This window comes from Bombina bombina, chromosome 12 (assembly GCF_027579735.1).
Source record: "Bombina bombina isolate aBomBom1 chromosome 12, aBomBom1.pri, whole genome shotgun sequence".
Taxonomy (NCBI): domain Eukaryota; kingdom Metazoa; phylum Chordata; class Amphibia; order Anura; family Bombinatoridae; genus Bombina; species Bombina bombina.
This window is the reverse complement of record NC_069510.1, coordinates 39,068,185-39,088,018: the sequence shown is the minus strand read 5'-3', so window position 1 is coordinate 39,088,018 and position 19,834 is coordinate 39,068,185. Positions and strand designations below refer to the sequence as shown.

Below are 19,834 nucleotides of genomic sequence, written 5' to 3'. Positions count from 1 at the left end.
TCTACCAATGTGATATACAGACCAGTATACCATGTATTAATATGCTCATCTACTGATGTGATATACAGCCCTGTATGCCATGTATTAATATGCTCATGTATACGTCTACTGATGTGATATACAGCTCACTATACCATGTATTAATATGCTCATGTATACCATCTACTAATGTGATATACAGCCCACTATACCATGTATTAAAAATCTACTGATGTGATGTACAGCCCAGTATGCCATGTATTAATACGCTCATGTATACCATCTACTGATGGTGATATACAGCTCAGTATGCCATGTATTAATATGCCCATGTATAACATCTACTGATGTGATATACAGCCCACTATACCATGTATTAATATGCTCATCTACTGATGTGATATACAGCCCAGTATGCCATGTATTAATATGCTCATGTATACCATCTACTGATGTGATATACAGCTCAGTATGCCATGTATTAATATGCCCATGTATAACATCTACTGATGTGATGTACAGCCCAGTATGCCATGTATTAATATGCTCATCTACTGATGTGATGTACAGCCCAGTATGCCATGTATTAATATGCCCATGTATGCTGCCTACTGATGTGATATACAGCCTAGTATGCCATGTAGTAATATGCCCATGTATACCATTTACTGGTGCAATATATGACAAGCGCACCATGTAATGCCATGATTAGTTTGTGATCTTCCTACTTAAAGCCTTAATTCTGTGTGACATACCCAGCCAATAACGTTTCTGTCCCATGCACCACAGTAATCTACATAGCAAGGGCATATATATATACACTTAGTATTTAACTAAGTACACGATTTGTGTGCAGGATAACAATATGCCCATATATACCATCTGCTTATGCAATATACAACCCTGTATGACACATATTCATGTCTGTGTATACAATTTACTGATACAATACACAGCTTGGCATGTCATGTATTAACATGCCTGAATGTACACTATATGATTCCATTGTGACATTTGCACAACAGGACAGAGATCTTTCTCTTTTCCCACAGGATATTCTGATACACACTAGGACATTGGGTAGGACATATCAATCTCTTGCACCACAGTAGGTTAGGGACATGGCGCAATCTGGTGGCAAAAGAGCTGTTAACTTCAACCAGGGCACTGCCCCGACAAATGCCCTTTTAAGGGCAAAGAAGAAGCAGAATCCAGAGAGCTCCAGAAATCTACAAGAGCTAAAACACTTATACACTTAAACAGTCTCTGTCCACCCTCTGTAAGTAGAGGAACATGATAGATACACCAGAATAAATAGCAAGGTATTGGGAGCAAGGATTAAAATTAAGGTGCAGTTCTTCTGCGGTGGGAATATTTTATTGATAAATGGCACCCAGAGGAAAGTATAATAAATTGAGGTTATATATCAAAAATTATATTTTTAAAATTAGATTATCCGTTTAAGCATACAGTATATACATACATTTTATACAGTCCCTTTATGTTAATGTTCAGCTGTAATTCTTAACCACGGTGTCAAATACCCAGACGTATTACATCCCTTAGTAAAGGGTTGTCACACAGAATTGGGACCGAGGGTGAAAAGATCCCAAATTGCTAATTGTAGCTGGTTAATATGCCAGTGTTTGCCATCTATTGATATAACATACAAATTAGTATACTTTGTTTGGATGCAATATATTACACAGTATAGCATGTATGGTTATGGCCATGTATATAACTTCCAATGGTGTCAATCCCACAAACCAGTATAGCATGTGTTTGTCTGTGTAAACCATCTACTGATGGGATTTACAGAGTAATATGCAGGGAATGCCATCTACTGAATAGATGCAACATACCATCCAGTATTCTTTTCATGCTTAGTGTGCTATCTACCGATGCAGTAAAATTAATATATATATTATATTTGCCCATAAATACCATGTAGGTGTCTTAGCACCAGCAATCTCTATTCCACACGTAACCATAGTTTTCTCTATTATGGTTATTATTACAGTGTATGCACTAAAACCTTTGTATACATTTTGGAGTTTTCAGAATTCTGATGCAATATATTATCGTTTGATATAGCCACAAAAGATTGTACTATATATTATTGGATACTAATCTCAGATTCAGTATAACCTGTTATTCCTTGTATCTATAAACTCAGTTACAGTATAACATATACTGATGCAAAAATAGTCACACTGTAATCTATATTTCTAATTTGAGGGCATATTTCTAAAATGGCAATTTTTAAAATGCCTGTATATGTATATTCTGTATATACCATCTGCTAGTTACACTATATACCCAAAATAATGTGGACTCCTGACCACCTTTATTAGATTGTTGGACATCCTATTCCAGAACCATAACCATTAATATAGAGTTCCCCTGCTATGCGGCTATAACAGCTGCCACACTTCTGAAAAGGTTTTCCACAAGATTTTGGAGTGTGCTTGTGGGAATTTGAGCACATTCAGCCAAAAGAGTATTTGTGAGGTCAGGCACTGATTTTGGACGAGAAGGTCTGGGTTGCACTTAGCATTCCTATTCATCCCAAAGATGTTCAATGGGATTGAGGCCAAGACTGTGTGCAAACCTCTTGAGTTCCTGCACACCAGACTTATCAAACTCTGTCTTCATGGACCTCGCTTTGTTGCACAGGGGCACTTTCATGCTGGAGCAGTAAAGGACCTTCCCCAAGCTGTTGCCACAAAGTTGGAAGCTCCCAATTTTTATTAAATTACTTTGTATCCTGTATCATTATGAGGACCCTTCACTGGAACAAGGAGCTTAGCCCAAATCCTGAAAACACCCCAGACCATTATCCCTCCTCTACCAATTTCTTCAGTTGGTACTAACAGGCCCATTTATCAAAGGGCTTGCGGACCTGATCCGACACTGCAGATCAGGTCCGCAAGACCTCGCTAAATGCGGAGAGCAATACGCTCTCCGCATTTAACATTGCACCAGCAGCTCACAAGAGCTGCTGGTGCAACGCCGCCCCCTGTTGACTCGCGGCCAATCGGCCGCCAGCAGGGAGCTGTCAATCAACCCGATCGTATTCGATCGGGTTGATGTCCGGCGATTCCTGTCCGCCTGTTCAGAGCAGGCGGACAGGGTTATGGAGCAGCGGTCTTTAGACCGCTGCTTCATAACTTGTGTTTCTGGCGAGTCTGAAGACTCGCCAGAAACACGGCCCTTCAAGCTCCGTACGGAGCTTGATAAATGGGCCTGCATGCCTTCTTGTAAGTAGCGTTCTCCTGACATCTGCCACACACAGATTCTTCAGTCAGACTGCCTGATAGTGAATCATGATAAATCACTCCAGAGAACACATTTTCACTGCTTCAGAATCCAGTGTTTTACACCACTCTAGCTGACACTTGGCATTGTGCGTGCTGATGTGAGGCGCGTGTGCAGCTGCTCCAACATGGAAACCTATCCATTTGTAATGCAATATTTAGCATGTGTGGGTCACATGGTGCATCTGATCTCACCATTCATTTGTCACCCTTAGTATTGTTTGTCATCTATAAGGTTTTAGTAATTCCCTTGCAGTGTTTGTCCCTTTTTCGTGTATTATCTATATGTATTTTTAGCATTTGCTTTGTAATTGCTGTTTTCTTAATGCATGTTTTTTCATTTTTTTAAATAATCATGGTAAATACAACTACACAACACAATACCAATTTTGTGAGCTACCCAGCGCAAAGATGACGACTCTACGACTGAGAAATTTCGCCAGCAGTGCATCATGTTCAGAACACAGAAACCAGTAAGGGCAGTTTTATTTTTCTTATCTTTAAAGGGATGCTGAACCCATTTTTTTGTGTGTGATTCAGATAGAGCATGCAATTTTAAGCAATGCTCTAATTTACTCCTATTATCATTTTTTCTTCGTTCTCTTGGTATCTTTATTTGAAAATAAGATAAGAAGTAAGCTTACCAGCCGGCCCATTTTTGGTTCACCACCCTGGATAGCGCTACCCTGGATAGCGCTTGCCGATTGGTGGCTGCACTTAGTATCGTAATCGTAATGCTGACTCCCAATCTCCACATAGTGATTTATTTGCTTTTGTGTGATTAAAGTAAACAAATCAAAATAACAAGGGGTCATGATCTCAAGCTGAAGGGTAGTAGGTTCAAGAGTAATTTGTATAGGAACTTCTTAACAAAAAGGGTGCTTGATTCATGGAATAAGCTGTATTATGTTTTATGTTAAAGGGACATAAAATGCAAAGGGCTACACATAATTAAAGTCAGCTCTAGCAGCAATGCACTTCTGGGAGCTAGCTGATTACGTCTGAAAAGCCAAAAACAAGAGTCATATTTGTTCAGCCACCAATCAGCAGTTAGTGTATTGCTGCTCCCAAGCCTATTTAGATATTCATTTCAACAAAGGATGCCAAGAGAATAGAGTCAATTTGATACATTTGATAATAGAATACAATTGAAACGTCTCTTAGAATTACAAGCTTTGTCTGACCCATGAAAGTTTATTTTTATTTTCATATACCTTTAGTCAGACTTAGTACATTATCAATATTGTAGGCATCAAGTGCAAACTTTATTTAGTTGAGCATAAAAACAAGCTTTTCAATGTCCTGACAGGCTTATTTCTGTTATAGTATTAGGAGCAGAAATATACATTGAGACAGTAAAAGTAAATTAATTCATCACCTTTTTGGGAAACACTATATTGCAAAATTTTGCAAGTAGCTAATCTACCTCCCCATAAAAACACAATAGCCATGGCATGCAAAGCAAATTCTATATTCAGGGGGATATTTAACAAAGGTCTGTCGGACCTGAACCGACAGTGCGGATCCCGTCCGACAGACCTCGCTGAATGCAGAGAACAATACGCTCTCCATATTCAGCATTGCACCTGCAGCTCTTGTCAGCTGCCGGTGCAACGCCGCCCCCTGCAGTTTCGCGGCCAATCGGCCACCAGCAGGGGGGTGTCAATCAACCCGATCGTACTCGATCTGGGTAAATTGCAGCGATGTCTGTCCACCTGCTCAGAGCAGGCGGACAGGTTATGGAGCAGCGGTCTCCATCCGGAGCTTGATAAATGGGCCCCTCAGTATACAATACAGAATTTCACTGAGTATCTACGTAACTCTAAATGCTAAGATGAGTAGGGGAAGAATGTGATACCTCATTTATAGTAATAAGTGAAATATTATCTTCTGTTTTCCTTGCGCAGTGGCCACATGTGGCTCTTTATGCTAAACAAGTTATTTGCACTATACGTGCATGTCTGGCAACACACTACAATTTACTACACTTCATATGTAAAAACCTTCATTTTTGGCACTGAAACTGGTCTTGTAAATAACTACAGTTTAATAGAAGGAAAAAGTGACATAACAGTTTTAATTCCACATACACAAAGACTGTTGTTAGTACATTTATCAAAATTTGTCAGAGATACAGAGCTTTCAGTGGAACTATATCTTCTTTCCAAAGGCAGGGAGAATCCACAACTTCATTCATTACTGTTGGGATTATCAACACCTGGCCACCTGGAGGAGGCAAAGTAACCCCAGCCAAAGGCCTCTATGTATCAAACCGTCTATTTACCTGCATTTGCCGGCCCAATACGCTCGCCTAAGCTCGCCGCCGCGGACCTGAATACGTTCGCCAAAGTTATCAAGAAAGCTGTCAAGAAGCCGCGCACCAAGTACGATGCGATGAGCAGCGGACTGTTGTTAACTGACAGTCATCGATCTCACTGCTCATTGGCTTCTTCGCAGCTTTCTTGCTAGCCTGTCACTATGCACCCACACTATACTATACTGTTTTACCCCCTAAACCGCCGCTCTCGGAGCCCCCCGCACCTAAATAAAGTTATTACCCCCTAAACCGCTGCTCCTGGACCCCGCCGCAACTATAATAAATATATTAACCCCTAAACTGCCAGACCCCGCTACCACCTACATTATACCTATTAACCCCTAATCTGCCGTCCCCTATACCGCTGCCACCTATATTAAAGTTATTAACCCCTATCCTGCGGATCCCGGACCCCGCCGCAACTAAATTGTTTAACCCATAAACCGCCGCAACTAAATAAATTGTTTAACCCCTAAACTGCCGCACCCGGAGCCCACCGCCACCTACATTACATTTATTAACCCCTATCCTGCCCCCCACTACACCGCCACCTACATTAAACTCATTAACCCCTAAACCGCCGCTCCCGGACCCCGCCGCCACCTATATTAAACTTATCAACCCCTATCCTGCCCCCCTATACCGCCACCTATATTAAACTCATTAACCCCTAAACCTAAGTCTAACACTAACACCCCCCTAACTTTAATATTATTTTAATAAATCTAAATAAAACTATTATTAACTAAATAATTCCTATTTAAAACTAAATACTTACCTGTAAAATAAACCATAAGATAGCTACAATATAATTAATAATTATATTGTAGCTATTTTAGGATTTATTTTTATTTTACAGGCAAATTTGTATATATTTTAACTAGGGGTAGAGAGAGCAAAAGAGGGGGAGAGAGAGAGAGAAAAAGAGAAGGGGGAGAGCACAAAAGAGGGGGGAAAGAGAGCAAAAGAGAAAGGGAGAGAGCTTAAGAGAGGAGGGAGAGAGAGAGAGCAAAAGATAGGGGGAGAGAGAGCGTGCAATAGAGAGGGGGAGAGAGAGAGCAAAAGAGAGGGGAGAGAGAGCAAAAGAGAGGGGGGAGAGAGAGAGCAAAAAAGAGGGGGGAGAGCACAAAAGAGGGGAGCGAGAGCGTGCAATAGAGAAGGGGGAGAGAGAGACAGCAAAAGAGAGGAGGGAGAGAGAGCAAAAGAGAGGGGGGAGAGAGCAAAAAATAGGATAGGACAGAGAGCAAAAAATAGGGTAGGACAGAGAGCAAAAAAGAGGGAGAGAGAGCAAAAGAGAGGGGAGAGAGAAAGCAAAAGAGGGTGAGAGAAAGCGGGCAAAAGAGAAGGTGATAGAGAGAGTGCAAAAGAGAGGGGGAGAGAGAGAGAGCAAAAGAGAGGAGAGAGAGAGCGCAAAAGAGAGGGGGAGAGAGCAAAAGAGAAGGGGTAGAGAGAGCAAAAGAGAGGGGGAGAGAGAGAGAAAAAGAGAAGGGGAGGCCGCAAAAGAGAAAGGGAGAGAGCTTAAGAGAGGAGGGAGAGAGAGCGCAAAAGATAGGGGGAGAGAGAGCAAAAGAGAAGAGAGAGCGTGCAATAGAGAGGGGGAGAGAGAGCAAAAGAGAGGGGAGAGAGAGCAAAAAAGAGGGGGGAGAGCACAAAAGAGGGGAGCGAGAGCGTGCAATAGAGAGGGGGGAAAGAGAGGGAGAGAGAGAGACAGCAAAAGAGAGGAGGGGAGAGAGAGAGCAAAAGAGAGGAGGGGAGAGAGAGAGCAAAAGAGAGGAGGGGAGAGAGAGAGCAAAAGAAAGGGGGAGAGAGACAGCAAAAGAAAGGGGGAGAGAGAACGCAAAAGAAAGGGGGAGAGAGAACAAAAGAGGGGGAGAGACAGCAAAAGAGAGTGAAGAGAGAGCGCAAAAGAGAGGGAGGAGAGAGAGCACAAAAGAGAGGTGGAGAGAGTGCAAAAGAGAGGGAGGAAAAGAGAGGGGGAGAGAGAAAGCAAAAGAGAGGGGGAGAGAGCAAAATAGAGGGGGGGCTGGAGAGAGCAAAATAGAGAGAGGGGGAGAGAGCAGAAGAGAGGAGGAGAGAGCAAAAGAGAGGGGGGAAAGAGCAAAAGAGAGGTGGGATAGAGAGAGAGCAAGGGGTGGAACCGCTGTACTGCAAAAAATGGCCCGTGTACACAGGCTTTAGGACTAGTTTTTAATAATAGGTTGCCTGCTTATTTTTATTTCGAAAATGTAGAACCGTACAAATTCCAGTATTAAATCTCTTTTTCCATTTGCATTCCCATTCTTCCAATTTTTGTAAACCCCCTTGAAAAGCAGTTTCATACTGCAATGACCTTACACAACGTTGTATCATCTGTAAAAAATAGAAATGTTTCTATTTAATTCTTGCTTCAAGTCATTAATAAAAAATATTGAAAAGAACAGGGCCCAGTACTAATCCCTGGGGAACTCCACTAATTACCTATGTTCTGATTAAAGGGACAGTCTACTCCAGAATTGTTATTGTTTAAAAAAGGTAGATAATCCCTTTATTACACATTCCCCATTTTTGCATAACCAACACAGTTATATTTATACACTTTTTACCTCTGTGATTACTTTGTATCTAAGCCTCTGCAGACTGCCATGTTATCTCAGTTTTTTGACAGACTTGCATTTTAGCCAAACAGTGCTGACTACTAGGTAACTCCACAGGCGTGAACACAATGTTATCTATATGGCAAACATGAACTAACGCCCTCTAGCTGTAAAAAACTGTCAAATGCATTGACATAAGAGGCGGCCTTCAGGGGGTTAGAAATTGGCATATGAGCCTCACTAGGTTTAGCTCTCAACTAAGAATACCAAAAGAACAAAGCAAATTTGATGATAAAAGTAAATTGGAAAGTTGTTTAAAATCACATGCCCTATCTGACTCATGAAAGTTTAGGTTTGACTAGACTGTCCCTTCAATTTTAATAGACCCCTAAATTATTGCAATTGAGATGTTCAGTAGTACATTATTTATAAAATTAGAGAGAGGGAAAAAAAAGACACTTAGGGGTCGATTTATGAAGCAGCGAATGCTGCTTCCGTCCCACTCTTCTTCAGATTCTCCTGAAGCTAAAGTTAAGAAGCAGCAGTCGTAAGACCGCTGCTCCTTTACTCGTCCTCCACCTCTGAGGCGGAGGACAGCAATCATCTCGATCAGATACGATCGGGTTGATTGACGCCCCCTGCTAGCGGCCGAATGGCCACGAATGTGCAGGGGTCGGCATTGCACAAGCATTTCACTAGAAATTCCATGCGAGCCTTTTATCGATGTGCGGCGGACATGATCCGCTACACTGGATCATGTTCGCTCACACTATGATAATTCGGCTCCAAAGGGTTGATCGCACAACAATCTAAACACAAGATTTAGGGGTCTATTTATTATAGTGCGTACAGACATCATACAATGTAGCGTATCATGTCTGCCGCACATCAATAAATGCAGACAGCGTATGCTGCTGGTGCAATACCGCCCCCTGCAGATTTGCGGTCAATCGCCGCTTGCAGGGGGTGTCAATCAACCCAATCGTATTCAATTGGGTTGATTTCTGTCTGCCGCCTCAGAGCCGGCAGACAGGTTATGGAGCAGCGGTCTTTAGACCGCTGCTTCATAACTTCTGTTTCTGGCGATCCTGAAGGCTCACTGGAAACAAGGGGCATCAAGCTCCATACAGAGCTTGATAAATTGACTCCTTAGAATATTAAGTAAGGTCAATGAGTTAAGTAAAAAGAGATATGGGAGACTCCCTTAGCACTTGAAGGAGCGAGCCATTTTGTCCTTTTTCTTAAGTTCTGAATCTTGAAGCGGATGTCAGTTACTTCCCAATCTTTGCTTCGTTGTATCTTCTAGTATGGTAGAGAGCACAAATGCTCCAGGAGGGGTATGAAAAAGGAGATTAATAACAAAAGAAGATATTATTATTATCATTTTATTTGTATAGCACTGCCAAATTCCGTAGCGCTGGGTACAGTGATAGGTGTATACAATGACAAGGATTTGTGATAAAATACAAAACATAACAAAACTAAATACATCTAGTACAGGAGGAAGATGGCCCTGCTCCTATAGCAGATCATGTCTTCCCGACATCGCTGAACGTTGTCGGCATTTAACATTGCGCAAGCAGTTCTGTTGAACTGCTTGTGCAATGCCACCCCCTGCAGATTCACGGCCACTAGCTGGGGGTGTCAATTAACACGATCGTATTCGATCGGGCTGATTGCTGTATGCCGCCTCAGAGGTGGGGTACAAGTTAAGGATCAGCAGTCTTAAGACGGCTGCTTCCTAACTCCTGTTTCCAGCGAGCCTGAAGGCTCGCACGGAAACAGCTGCATTAGGCAGCATTCAGCCGTTAATAAATCATCCCCAAAGTATTAAAGTGAAGGTAAAGTTTAGCGCAAGTGAAAGCAGTAGTTTGTTAATTAGTTGATATATACCAAGATCGCTAATTTTTTAACTCATTTTTGTATACATATCAATATAAAATAAATACTTTTTTTCTCCTTGTTCGGCTGCTTATAGCTCCTCCCTCCATCTAGTTCCTGGTTTTTCTTCTGTATTACGTATAGAGCGTTCCCACCCGCTCTATACGTACTGTCTTTGCGCGTTCTCGATTCTCTGAATGTTTGCGCATGCGCACTGTTGCCAAATGTGTGTAAACACACTGCGTTCAGGCGAGTAGCTTGATTGACTGCGATTTGCGCATGCGCTAAGCTGGAACGAGCACGGCTCACAAGACATAAGTGAAACTAACGCATGCGCACAATTTATACTAATGCAGTGACGTCAAATGACGGCCGCCTAACGGCCAGACATATTATTGGGTACTAGAAAAACGTGACCTGGCTCCGAAAAAAAAACGGGCAGATTACACAACGAATATTTTCAAGATTAGAAAAGCGGATAAATAGGTAAATATTGAGAAATACGAAAATTGATGACTTAAACTACCATTATTTTTAATGCTATTTACATTTGCAAGCATCAACACAAGCTAAGTTTACCTTCACTTTAACTGCCCACATTCAAGAACCTCAATAAACAATAAGGTATTGCAAAGATGTTAAGTAGCCCAAAATGGGGTATCCCATGTGGCTTAGAATATTCAGAGGTCCCAATGTAAAAGTTTGTGCAATGATTGTACCAGTTGGATAAACTGTCCAAAAAGGTTTGAGCAATGTGTTTAAATTAGATAAAAGTATTGCCTTTTTGATATTAAGTCACGTGACGTGTTTCAAAGGCCCTTACAATACTGTGTTCTTGCACGCTGCTTGATAGCAGAGGTTGCTGCTCCTATTTTGTGATTAAGTGGAGAGAGAGAGATTCTCTTTTACTCACTGTTCGTTGTTACCACCTCTCTGAATGTGCAATCTTAAATTCTGGCAGTAGATCCTGATCTGGAATACCAGAAATGCAAGCCTTGTTTGGACAGATCTTCCTAAATTAAGGCCAAAGTATTGACTTTATATCAAACTCTGCAAGGGAGGCAATGCAGTTTATCTATTAAAATGACTGTTTAGTTTGTTTCTTTTGTACTTCAAATAAAAAGACAGGATAATGCTATGTTGTGGATTATGCAGTTGTGTGTTGTGCACCAACCAACGTATGCTATAGACCTGGCTAACAACCCTTGCTTAGGATCACGGAAGGGAAGTCAGGAGGACAAAATAAGCGGAGAACTTAATTTCAGCGGTACCTGTGTTTTGTCTGTCCCATATAGAACTAAATTATTTAGACTTTCAAAATTAAACTTTCATGATTTAAGCAGAGTATTCAATGGGGCCCATTTATCAAGCTCCGAATGGAGCTTGAAGGGCCGTGTTTCTGGCGAGTCTTCAGACTCGCCAGAAACAGCAGTTATGAAGCAGCGGTCTAAAGACCGCTGCTCCATAACTCTGTCCGCCTGTTCTGAGCAGGCGGACAGGTATCGCCACAATACAACCCGATCAAGTATGATCTGGTTGATTGACACTACCCTGCTGGCGGCCGATTGGCAGCGAGTCTGCAGGGGGCGGCGTTGCACCAGCACATGAGCTGCTGGTGCAATGCTGAATACGGAGAGCGTATTGCTCTCCGCATTCAGCGATGTCTGTCGGACCTGATCCGCACTGTCGGATCAGGTCCGACAGACATTTAAAAAATGGGCCCCATAATGTTCTTTTAGTATCCTTTGTTGAAAAGGCTCAGGAACAGCAATGCACTGCTGAGAGCTAGTTGGTGGTTGGTGTCTGCACATTTATGCCTCTTGTCATTGGCTCACTAGATGTAGTACATTGCTGCCTCTTCAACAAAGGATATCAAGACAAGAAGCAAATTAGATAATAGAAGCAAATTGGAAAGTTGTTTAAAATTGTATGTTCCAACCAAATCATTAAATGAAATGTTGGGTTTCATGTACTTTAACCCTTTGAGTGCTAATGACGGCTCTGAGCTGTCACAGAGTTTCCCACTCTGGTGCTAATGACGGCTCAGATCTGTCACTAGCACTTTCCCACCTTGAGGGAGATCTGGGGGCTCCGACCCGCTCCTACCCCGGTGATCGTGCCTGTAGAGTGACAGGCATCGCCAGGGCTTCCCATTTTGCGTGGTGACGTCACGCGCAATAACGTGATGACGTCACCGCGCAACTTTATTTATACTTAACAAAGTTAAGTATAGGAGCTGGGGGCATGCTGCTTAGAAGCCTGTATTTAAGGCATCTAAGCAGCTACAGACCCCCAAGACCCACCATTGGAAAGGTAATCGTCTAACCTTTCCAACAGTGTAAGTCTTGGGGGTCTGAAAAAAAAATTTTTAGCACCCAGGTGGGAAAGTGCTTAGCACTCAAAGGGTTAAAAAAAAAAAAGAAGCTACTTCTATTCTTGTAGATACTGTTTAGTTCACTTTTCCACCAGTGTTTTATCACTTCATGCCGTTAGGACCTTATATTCTTTCCTAACAACGCTGGGCTTTTTATGCCATTAGGATGGCATGGAATGTCCTAGAGTATATGGTGTCCTGTAGCCTCCACTTTTTAGGAGATGAAATTCGGACTGTGATGCAATCACGGCCTTGAAATCACGTGATCGCATCGACGATCACGTGATTTGATTTTTCCAGCAATTGTTTACATTGGAACTTTGTTTCGATCTAAGCACTTGACCTCCTCCACCGCACGAAGGGGTTCAACCTAATAGAAATTTTAGGGCCATCTAGATATTTTTGCTTTTTTGATATTCTTTTGCTGAATGTTTTTTGTGACAATGCAAGCTTTAAACTAAATTGCACTAACATGAAGCTGATATTTATTTTAGGTTTATGCATTCTTGAGCGTTTGGGAACCCACTTTGGTTTTTGGCAGACTTGATGTTCATAGGAAATGCATACGGTAAGCTAGTGGGAATCACACTTGGTAAAAAGTGGTATCCAAGTAGTGGGAGGTAGAATCAGTGTTGGGGGAGAGCATTTTGAGTAGTTCTTCAGTATTACTTAGTGGCAGTAACACTTTTTTTTAAGTCCTTGCGTGCACCACAAGTAGGGACATTAGTCTTTTAATCTAATGATGTGCAAGTTCTAAGTCTGTCCTGGTTGATTAGTGTTTGTCTTTTTTTTCTAGTTTGTTTTGCTACTGGTGTCCTGAAGACTGAGCTAGGAGATGGCTTTTAAAAAGATGTGGACAAGACCAAGTGAACTTCCTGTTCAGTATTTACCCTGATAAACCTTCTTCAGATTAGGAACAGTTGCTGATACTATTCCTTGGATTTTAATATATACAAACCTGATAATGGCATCCTTAAAATACACACACTTTTCTCTTAGTCACTGAACTTTAGACGCCATCCTCCCTAAATGGACTTTTCCCAAAAGACTCTTCAAGGAACATTAAACTAAGAAGAATTATGTTGTGCAGCAAAAAGTAAACAAGCTAAAATATTTTTGCCATGAAAAAGTTTTTCATTAAAGTTGTTTGACTCTAAAACGGAAACAGGAGACATTTGATTGTACTGAACTCATGCCTAAGGACAGATTGTTCATTGGATGACATGAACAGCTCAAACAGTTCTGTTGGTAAACAATGACGCCTCTTTTCAACAGGAAAACTAACATGGTTTTATTAAGAACAGAGATGTTAATCTTCAAAAACATTTAATGTATTTTTTTAGATACTCTATTTTAGATGGTCCCTAAGGGCCGATTCCCATAAATTCACTACTTTAGTATCTAAATAGGTCCAATAAGAATGCTTAGTACTGCAGAATTCTAGAAAGAGAATTTTTACTATATCTCTATTACAAGCACCATACAATATTGCGCTACATGAAATAAGAGGTCTGTTACCTGTATATTTTGTACGTTGTTTTTAACTTTACACTTCAGATTTTGTATTTTGTTACATTTTGTTTGTTTTAATACATTTGTTTTGTACACAAAATATTGAAATGTATTTAGAATTGCATTTTGTACACATTCCGATTTTACTTTGTATGTTTGCAAATCCTTATCGTTTATCATGCTTTGTATATTTCTGAGTATCTTTTATAAATTACATTGCACTTTGTATTTTTCTCTTCTGTGTCAAATAAATCTTGCTGTTTCAGAGAGTTGGCTGGATAGAGTTGTTTCTTGGGCTTGGACAAGGGTGTGTAAAGCTCTCATATCTCTTCCTACATGTGTTAAATGTTTACATCTGTAGTTCTCACTGATATATCTTACTAAGTGTATGTTGGTCAGGTTTGTTTAAAATTAGCAGTAATGGACATAGTTAAGTGATATAAAATACAAACTAGAATTTAATACAAGTTAAATTATGCTAAATCAAAAGAATTTATTTCACAAGATGGTGAGAGTTCATGGGTCATCACATGTAGAATCAAAATCCAGTCCTACAAGAGGAGGCAAAACATTTTACACAACAGAGCTTTAATACCTCCTACTTTTCCATGATTACTTAGTCTATTTTTTGTGTCCAGCAAGAAATAATGGTGTAACAGGAAGTGCTGATCTACACATTGATTGATAGGGGTTCTCAGACCAATGTGAGACCCATTATCCCAATCAGAGGGTCGAAAATAAGACAGGGGGCTTACATGAATATTGCTGGGAGTTTGTCACTATCCTGCCTCCGGTGCAGCTGGAATTAATCCTGCAACCTCCTCCTGTTGTCCTTGTTCGTATACTCCATGTTCCATATAATGTATCAGTGCATTCTACATATGATGAACTCTTATACTGATTCAGGTCACCAACAGCTTAATTAGCTTGGTTGAGGGAGTGCTGACAGGTAAGAAGGTACTTCGCACTCACATAGTCCACAGGCTATTAGCATTAACATGTACATATGATTCACATAGCCTGGGGACATAGTTACATACATGAGATAACACTACATACAATTTTAGGAAGTTTTGGACACTTTTACACATTTACAGTAAAACAGAGGAACTGTTTCTTTTTTTTTGTTTTGTTATTGCAGGTTTTAGCAGACTCTCACATGACCAGGATCATTTCTGAAGCTGGGAAACTCATTTTCAGAAGTTTCTGAACCTCCTTCTGTGCAGAGCTTAGGGGTTAACTTTTCCCTCCAAAACTTTGCACTGTTTCTCCTTTCCCTCACGGATTGTGCCCATCCTAAGACCCATAGAGTGGTAAGCACTCTTAATAGCAAGAGCATTGCATACATTTATATGTATTTAACCCTGTATTGATTCAAAATCTTCTTTATATACTGGTGCAACGCATGGAAGTAGTTGGTCTCATGATAGTGGCTTCAGATGCCGTACCTTTTGCAAGATTCATGTTATGTTCTTTGCACTTACAAATGTTGCAACAGGGGAATGGAGATTACTACAATCTGTCTAAGAAGATCTATTTAGACTTGAAGACAAGACATTCTCTAATTTGGTGCAGTCTCACTAATTATTGATTAATTGATTTTAATTTCTCCATCTAAATTAGATATTACCACAGATGCCATGCTGCTGGCTTGGGGCAAAGTCTGGGGTTCCTGGAAAGCACAGGGAATTTGGTCTTCTCGGGAGGCAAGGTTACCAATCAACATCTTGGAAATCCGTGCAATCTTCAAAGTTCTCCAGAGTTGATCCCTGTTAAGAGAGGAGTCTTTCTTTCCTATGACATGGAGAGTCCACAACATCATTCCAATTACTAGATGGATATTAAACTCCTGGCCAGCAGGAGGAGGCAAAGAGCACCCCAGCAAAGCTGTGAAGCTTATCTATCCTTACCCATAACCCCTAGTCATTCTCTTTGCCTCTGTCAATGGAGGTTGTGCGAAGATGGTGTCTGAAGATATTTAATCCTTTTATGGGTACTTTTCCCTTTGCGCTAGGATTAGGGGCTATGCTTTGTCAATGTCAATCTCTTTAGTAAGAGTAATGGTAGCTATTATCAGTTAGAAAGGGGCAAGGTTTTCTTTGCTTTGTTTCTAACATTATTGCTACCCCTTTTTTGAAAGCCAGGGTTGGTTACTCTTTCTTTTACCTTCAGGTCCATGTTAGCGGTCGAATGAGGCTAACAAACCTGTAACTGCTCCACATCAGAAAATCCTGGAGGGTAAGTCCTGTATTATTTATTTCTTTAAACATTGAAAGAAAGAGGACCATACAATCAGAGACCTGGTGGGACCTGTCACCCTTAAGGACAGTTTGTATTTTATGAATTTCCCTAAAATTTGGGAGATTTTGCGACGGAGCAGATTCCTGGGGTAATCCAGTGAAATATAAAGTATATTTGATGCCACCTCTAGAGGCTTATCAAGGGTCATGTAGTATAGAGATCCAGGCTTATAAAGTATGGGGTACGTGTGTAACTCACGCCCTGGATTATGCTGTTTTTTTTACCTTCTCTGAAGGTAGGGGTTTTATTCCTATTTCATTCTAAGGAATTGGTAGCCTCCTTTCTAAATTTTCTTTAGTGCCTCTGATCTCCTACACAGAAATATGATTTTTAGACCGGACATTTTAGCGGGCTTTTAAATAGTGTCACACTTCTCAGCCTCTGTCCTGGTATGATCGGACATTAGGTTTCATTCCTGCATTATAATTATAATGCAGATATTTCATGTCAGTAATTTAGAAGTACCAAGTATAGTTTTGCTATAGATTGTCTCTTTAGTTTTTATGTACTATCCTGCTTTGTTGATTTAACGCAGGGGCGGAACTACAGTGTGTGCAGAGGTTGCGTAGGGTCAGGCCAGCCATCTCACCGGCAGATTACAGACTGTGTCACTAACTCACTATATACAGTACTGGTGGGTTAAACAGTGTCACTATATACAGTAATAGGGGGTCAGAACATCTCACAGACTGTGAGCACAGGGTACCTCCTTTTGCAGACATGTAATCTGATTCACATTTTTTTTTCTGTGTTAAATGTAAAAAAAAAAAAGATATGTATTAAAAGGGATGCCTTTCCTCCTGTCTCCAGTCCTTTAGGGATTCTCCTATTGCTGACTTCTTCAATGCACAGTGTCCTATGTAGAAGGGAACTTTTCTACTTTGGTGAAAAATTGCTGGGGTCAGAACCTAGAGGTCGATGGATCGTTACCATCCTCTAAGGGCTGGAGGTTAATTGTTCTTTCAGAGCAATGCCTTGTCTTAATAGATCTAGCTATATGTAGATGCTTCTTTCTTTTAAAGTAAATATTTTTTCTTATATGTTATGTTAGAAATTTTGAAATGAGAAAAGTGTTTTGTGTATTCTGACACAATTTCACAATGTTCAGTGTGTGAGAAAAAAAGCAGAGAGATCTACAGGGAATAATTATTTAGAGACTATGCAAAACCTGTGAGAACTTTCAGCTACACCCATAGAACACCTTCAGAAAACAATACACTTTTAATTTCATTCTAAGTTGAATTTCAGTTTTGTTTTGTTTTGTTTTTTTGCGTCTACAGTGCAGTTTTATTACGATTTTTACTGTGTGCCTTAAATTGTTTTTGTGTAATTTCAATACAAATTTTTTTTTATAAAAGATTATTTTCGCAGAACAATTTTGCTACGATTTTTAATTAGATTTAACAATACCATTTTTTTTACTTCTTTTTATTTCACTATATCATTTATTTGTTTCATATGATTTTGAAATTACATATGTTACAATAGGGCTCACAAGAAATTGTATCTTCTTCAAATACTTAAATACAGAGAATACCCCTTTGCAAGACACTGTTCTCAAGGTAAAAACTGCCTTTAGAGAATTTTACTGGAGCTTCATATTGTTGATGAGATTTCTTACAGAATATTGTAAGCCCAGAGACCTTTACATCATCACAACTATTACAGAGTTAAGTTTGCTTAGAACCCTTGTATATATTACACCTGTATGGATTTAAAGGTTTTGGAGGCTGAATCCATTTTGGATTGTGAACACCCAAAAAATGCGCTGACCATAAAGGCCAAAAACAAAAACTTGTTATCAGAGCCAACTTTGATTGACGCCTCAACTGCTAAAAGGTCACTGAACCCAAATTTGTTCTTTCATGATTCAGATAAAGCAGGCAATTTCAAGCAACTTTCTAAATAACTCCTATTATCACATTTTCTTTGTTCCCTTGGTATCTTTATTTGAAAAAGCAGGAATGTAGACTTATGAGCCAGCCCATTTTTGGTTCAGGACCCTGAATAGCGCTTGCTGATTGGTGGCTGCATAGAATATTTTCATATGAAAATTCTAATTGGTTTGTATGCTGGCCTAGACATAAATTACAATTAATACATTTTCAGAATTATAAGTTTAGAGAATAGAGATGGTTACATTGACCATTAATCAAAACACAAACCTGTTTTTAAAATAAAATTGTATTATAATATGATCTGTCTGGCAGAAAATAAGTTTGATTATTGTTACATAATAATGCATAAAAGCATGCATTATACTTTATGGCAAATAAGTATGGTGCAAAAACAACACCCAAGTTTATTGAATAGATGCTGTAAAAAGCAGTGTATAATAACTGTTGTCTGTCTGGTTTATATACGTCAGTTACAGGTGTATGATGTGTACAGAAACATAAGTATCTCCAAGTTGATGATCCTCAAATAGCTAAATCCAACAAGTCTTCATTTGCTTTAAAAAAAAAAGTTAAAATTACTTACAATGCAAACTTTAATATTTCATCACATTGATACATTTATCACCTTATGAAGAACTTTACAACTTGCAACTTTTTGATGAATTATATTGCAACAATTAAATTTTAAAGAGCAATTGCAGCCAGTGATGTGCAGTCACTAGAGGCAGGTGAGGCAGGGCTTCACCTCTCATATTGGCAAAAAATATATATATTTTTTTATTGGCTTTAAAAAAAAAATTGCAATTTTTTTTCATAGCTACATGCTGTGCAATGGAGAGGCACAAGCAGGTCTGCCCACCATTACACAACATGCTGCGCCACCTACTGGATGAAAGTGGTTAAGATGATTGCATGGCCCATAACTGCTTATTTGAGGCAGTCCTATTTGGGCTGACCCAATCCAGTGAGAGGCATTAGTAAGTGGAACTTAGGGTTGGGGCTGGATGTTAAATGATATAAAACAAAACAAAAACGGAAAAAAACAACTTTAATTTATTTTGTTGCTGTTCTGTGAAGCTGCCAGCTTTGTTAAAGTTAAAAAGAGAGTTCTGTACTACCCCTCCAAGTGCAGTGGAATGTGCCACTGTCACTTCCTTACAGAGCAGGAAGAGATGCAGACTCAGAACAGTGTTTTAGCCACATCTTATTAAAGTAAGTTCTGCAATCATACGCCTAGATTTAGAGTTCTGCGTTAGCCGTCAAAACCAGCGTTTAGGGGCTCCTAACGCTGGTTTTGGCCGCCCGCTGGTATTTAGAGTCAGTCAGGAAAGGGTCTAACGCTCACTTTGCAGCCGCAACTTTTCCATACCGCAGATCCCCCTACGCCATTTGCGTATCCTATCTTTTCAATGGGATCTTTCTAAGGCCGGTATTTAGAGTCTTGGCTCAAGTGAGCGTTAGAAACGACAAGACTCCAGCCGCAGCAAAAAGCCAGGAGTTAAGAGCTTTCTGGGCTAACGCCGGTTCATAAAGCTCTTAACTACTGTGCTCTAAAGTACACTATTACACTATTGTATGTTTTTTTTTTTACAGGCAAAAGAGCAGAATTCTTTGGGGCATGCCCCGCAAAAGGCCCTTTTATTCACAGCTAGATAAATTGACCCCAAGTATCAGAAAACATG

At 40.1% G+C, this 19,834-nt stretch overlaps 1 protein-coding gene across 1 annotated transcript in view; it reads right to left on the bottom strand.

Moving 5' to 3' along the window:
- Positions 1 to 18,420: 18,420 nt before the first annotated feature.
- AMBP (alpha-1-microglobulin/bikunin precursor) overlaps positions 18,421 to 19,834 on the bottom strand; it is a 42,575-nt gene continuing 41,161 nt past the window's right edge. Inside the window, exon 10 of the mRNA XM_053695362.1 lies at positions 18,421 to 18,706. Coding sequence (XP_053551337.1) covers positions 18,675 to 18,706 — 32 coding nt within the window. The 3' untranslated portion in view covers positions 18,421 to 18,674. The remainder of the gene's footprint in view (positions 18,707 to 19,834) is intronic.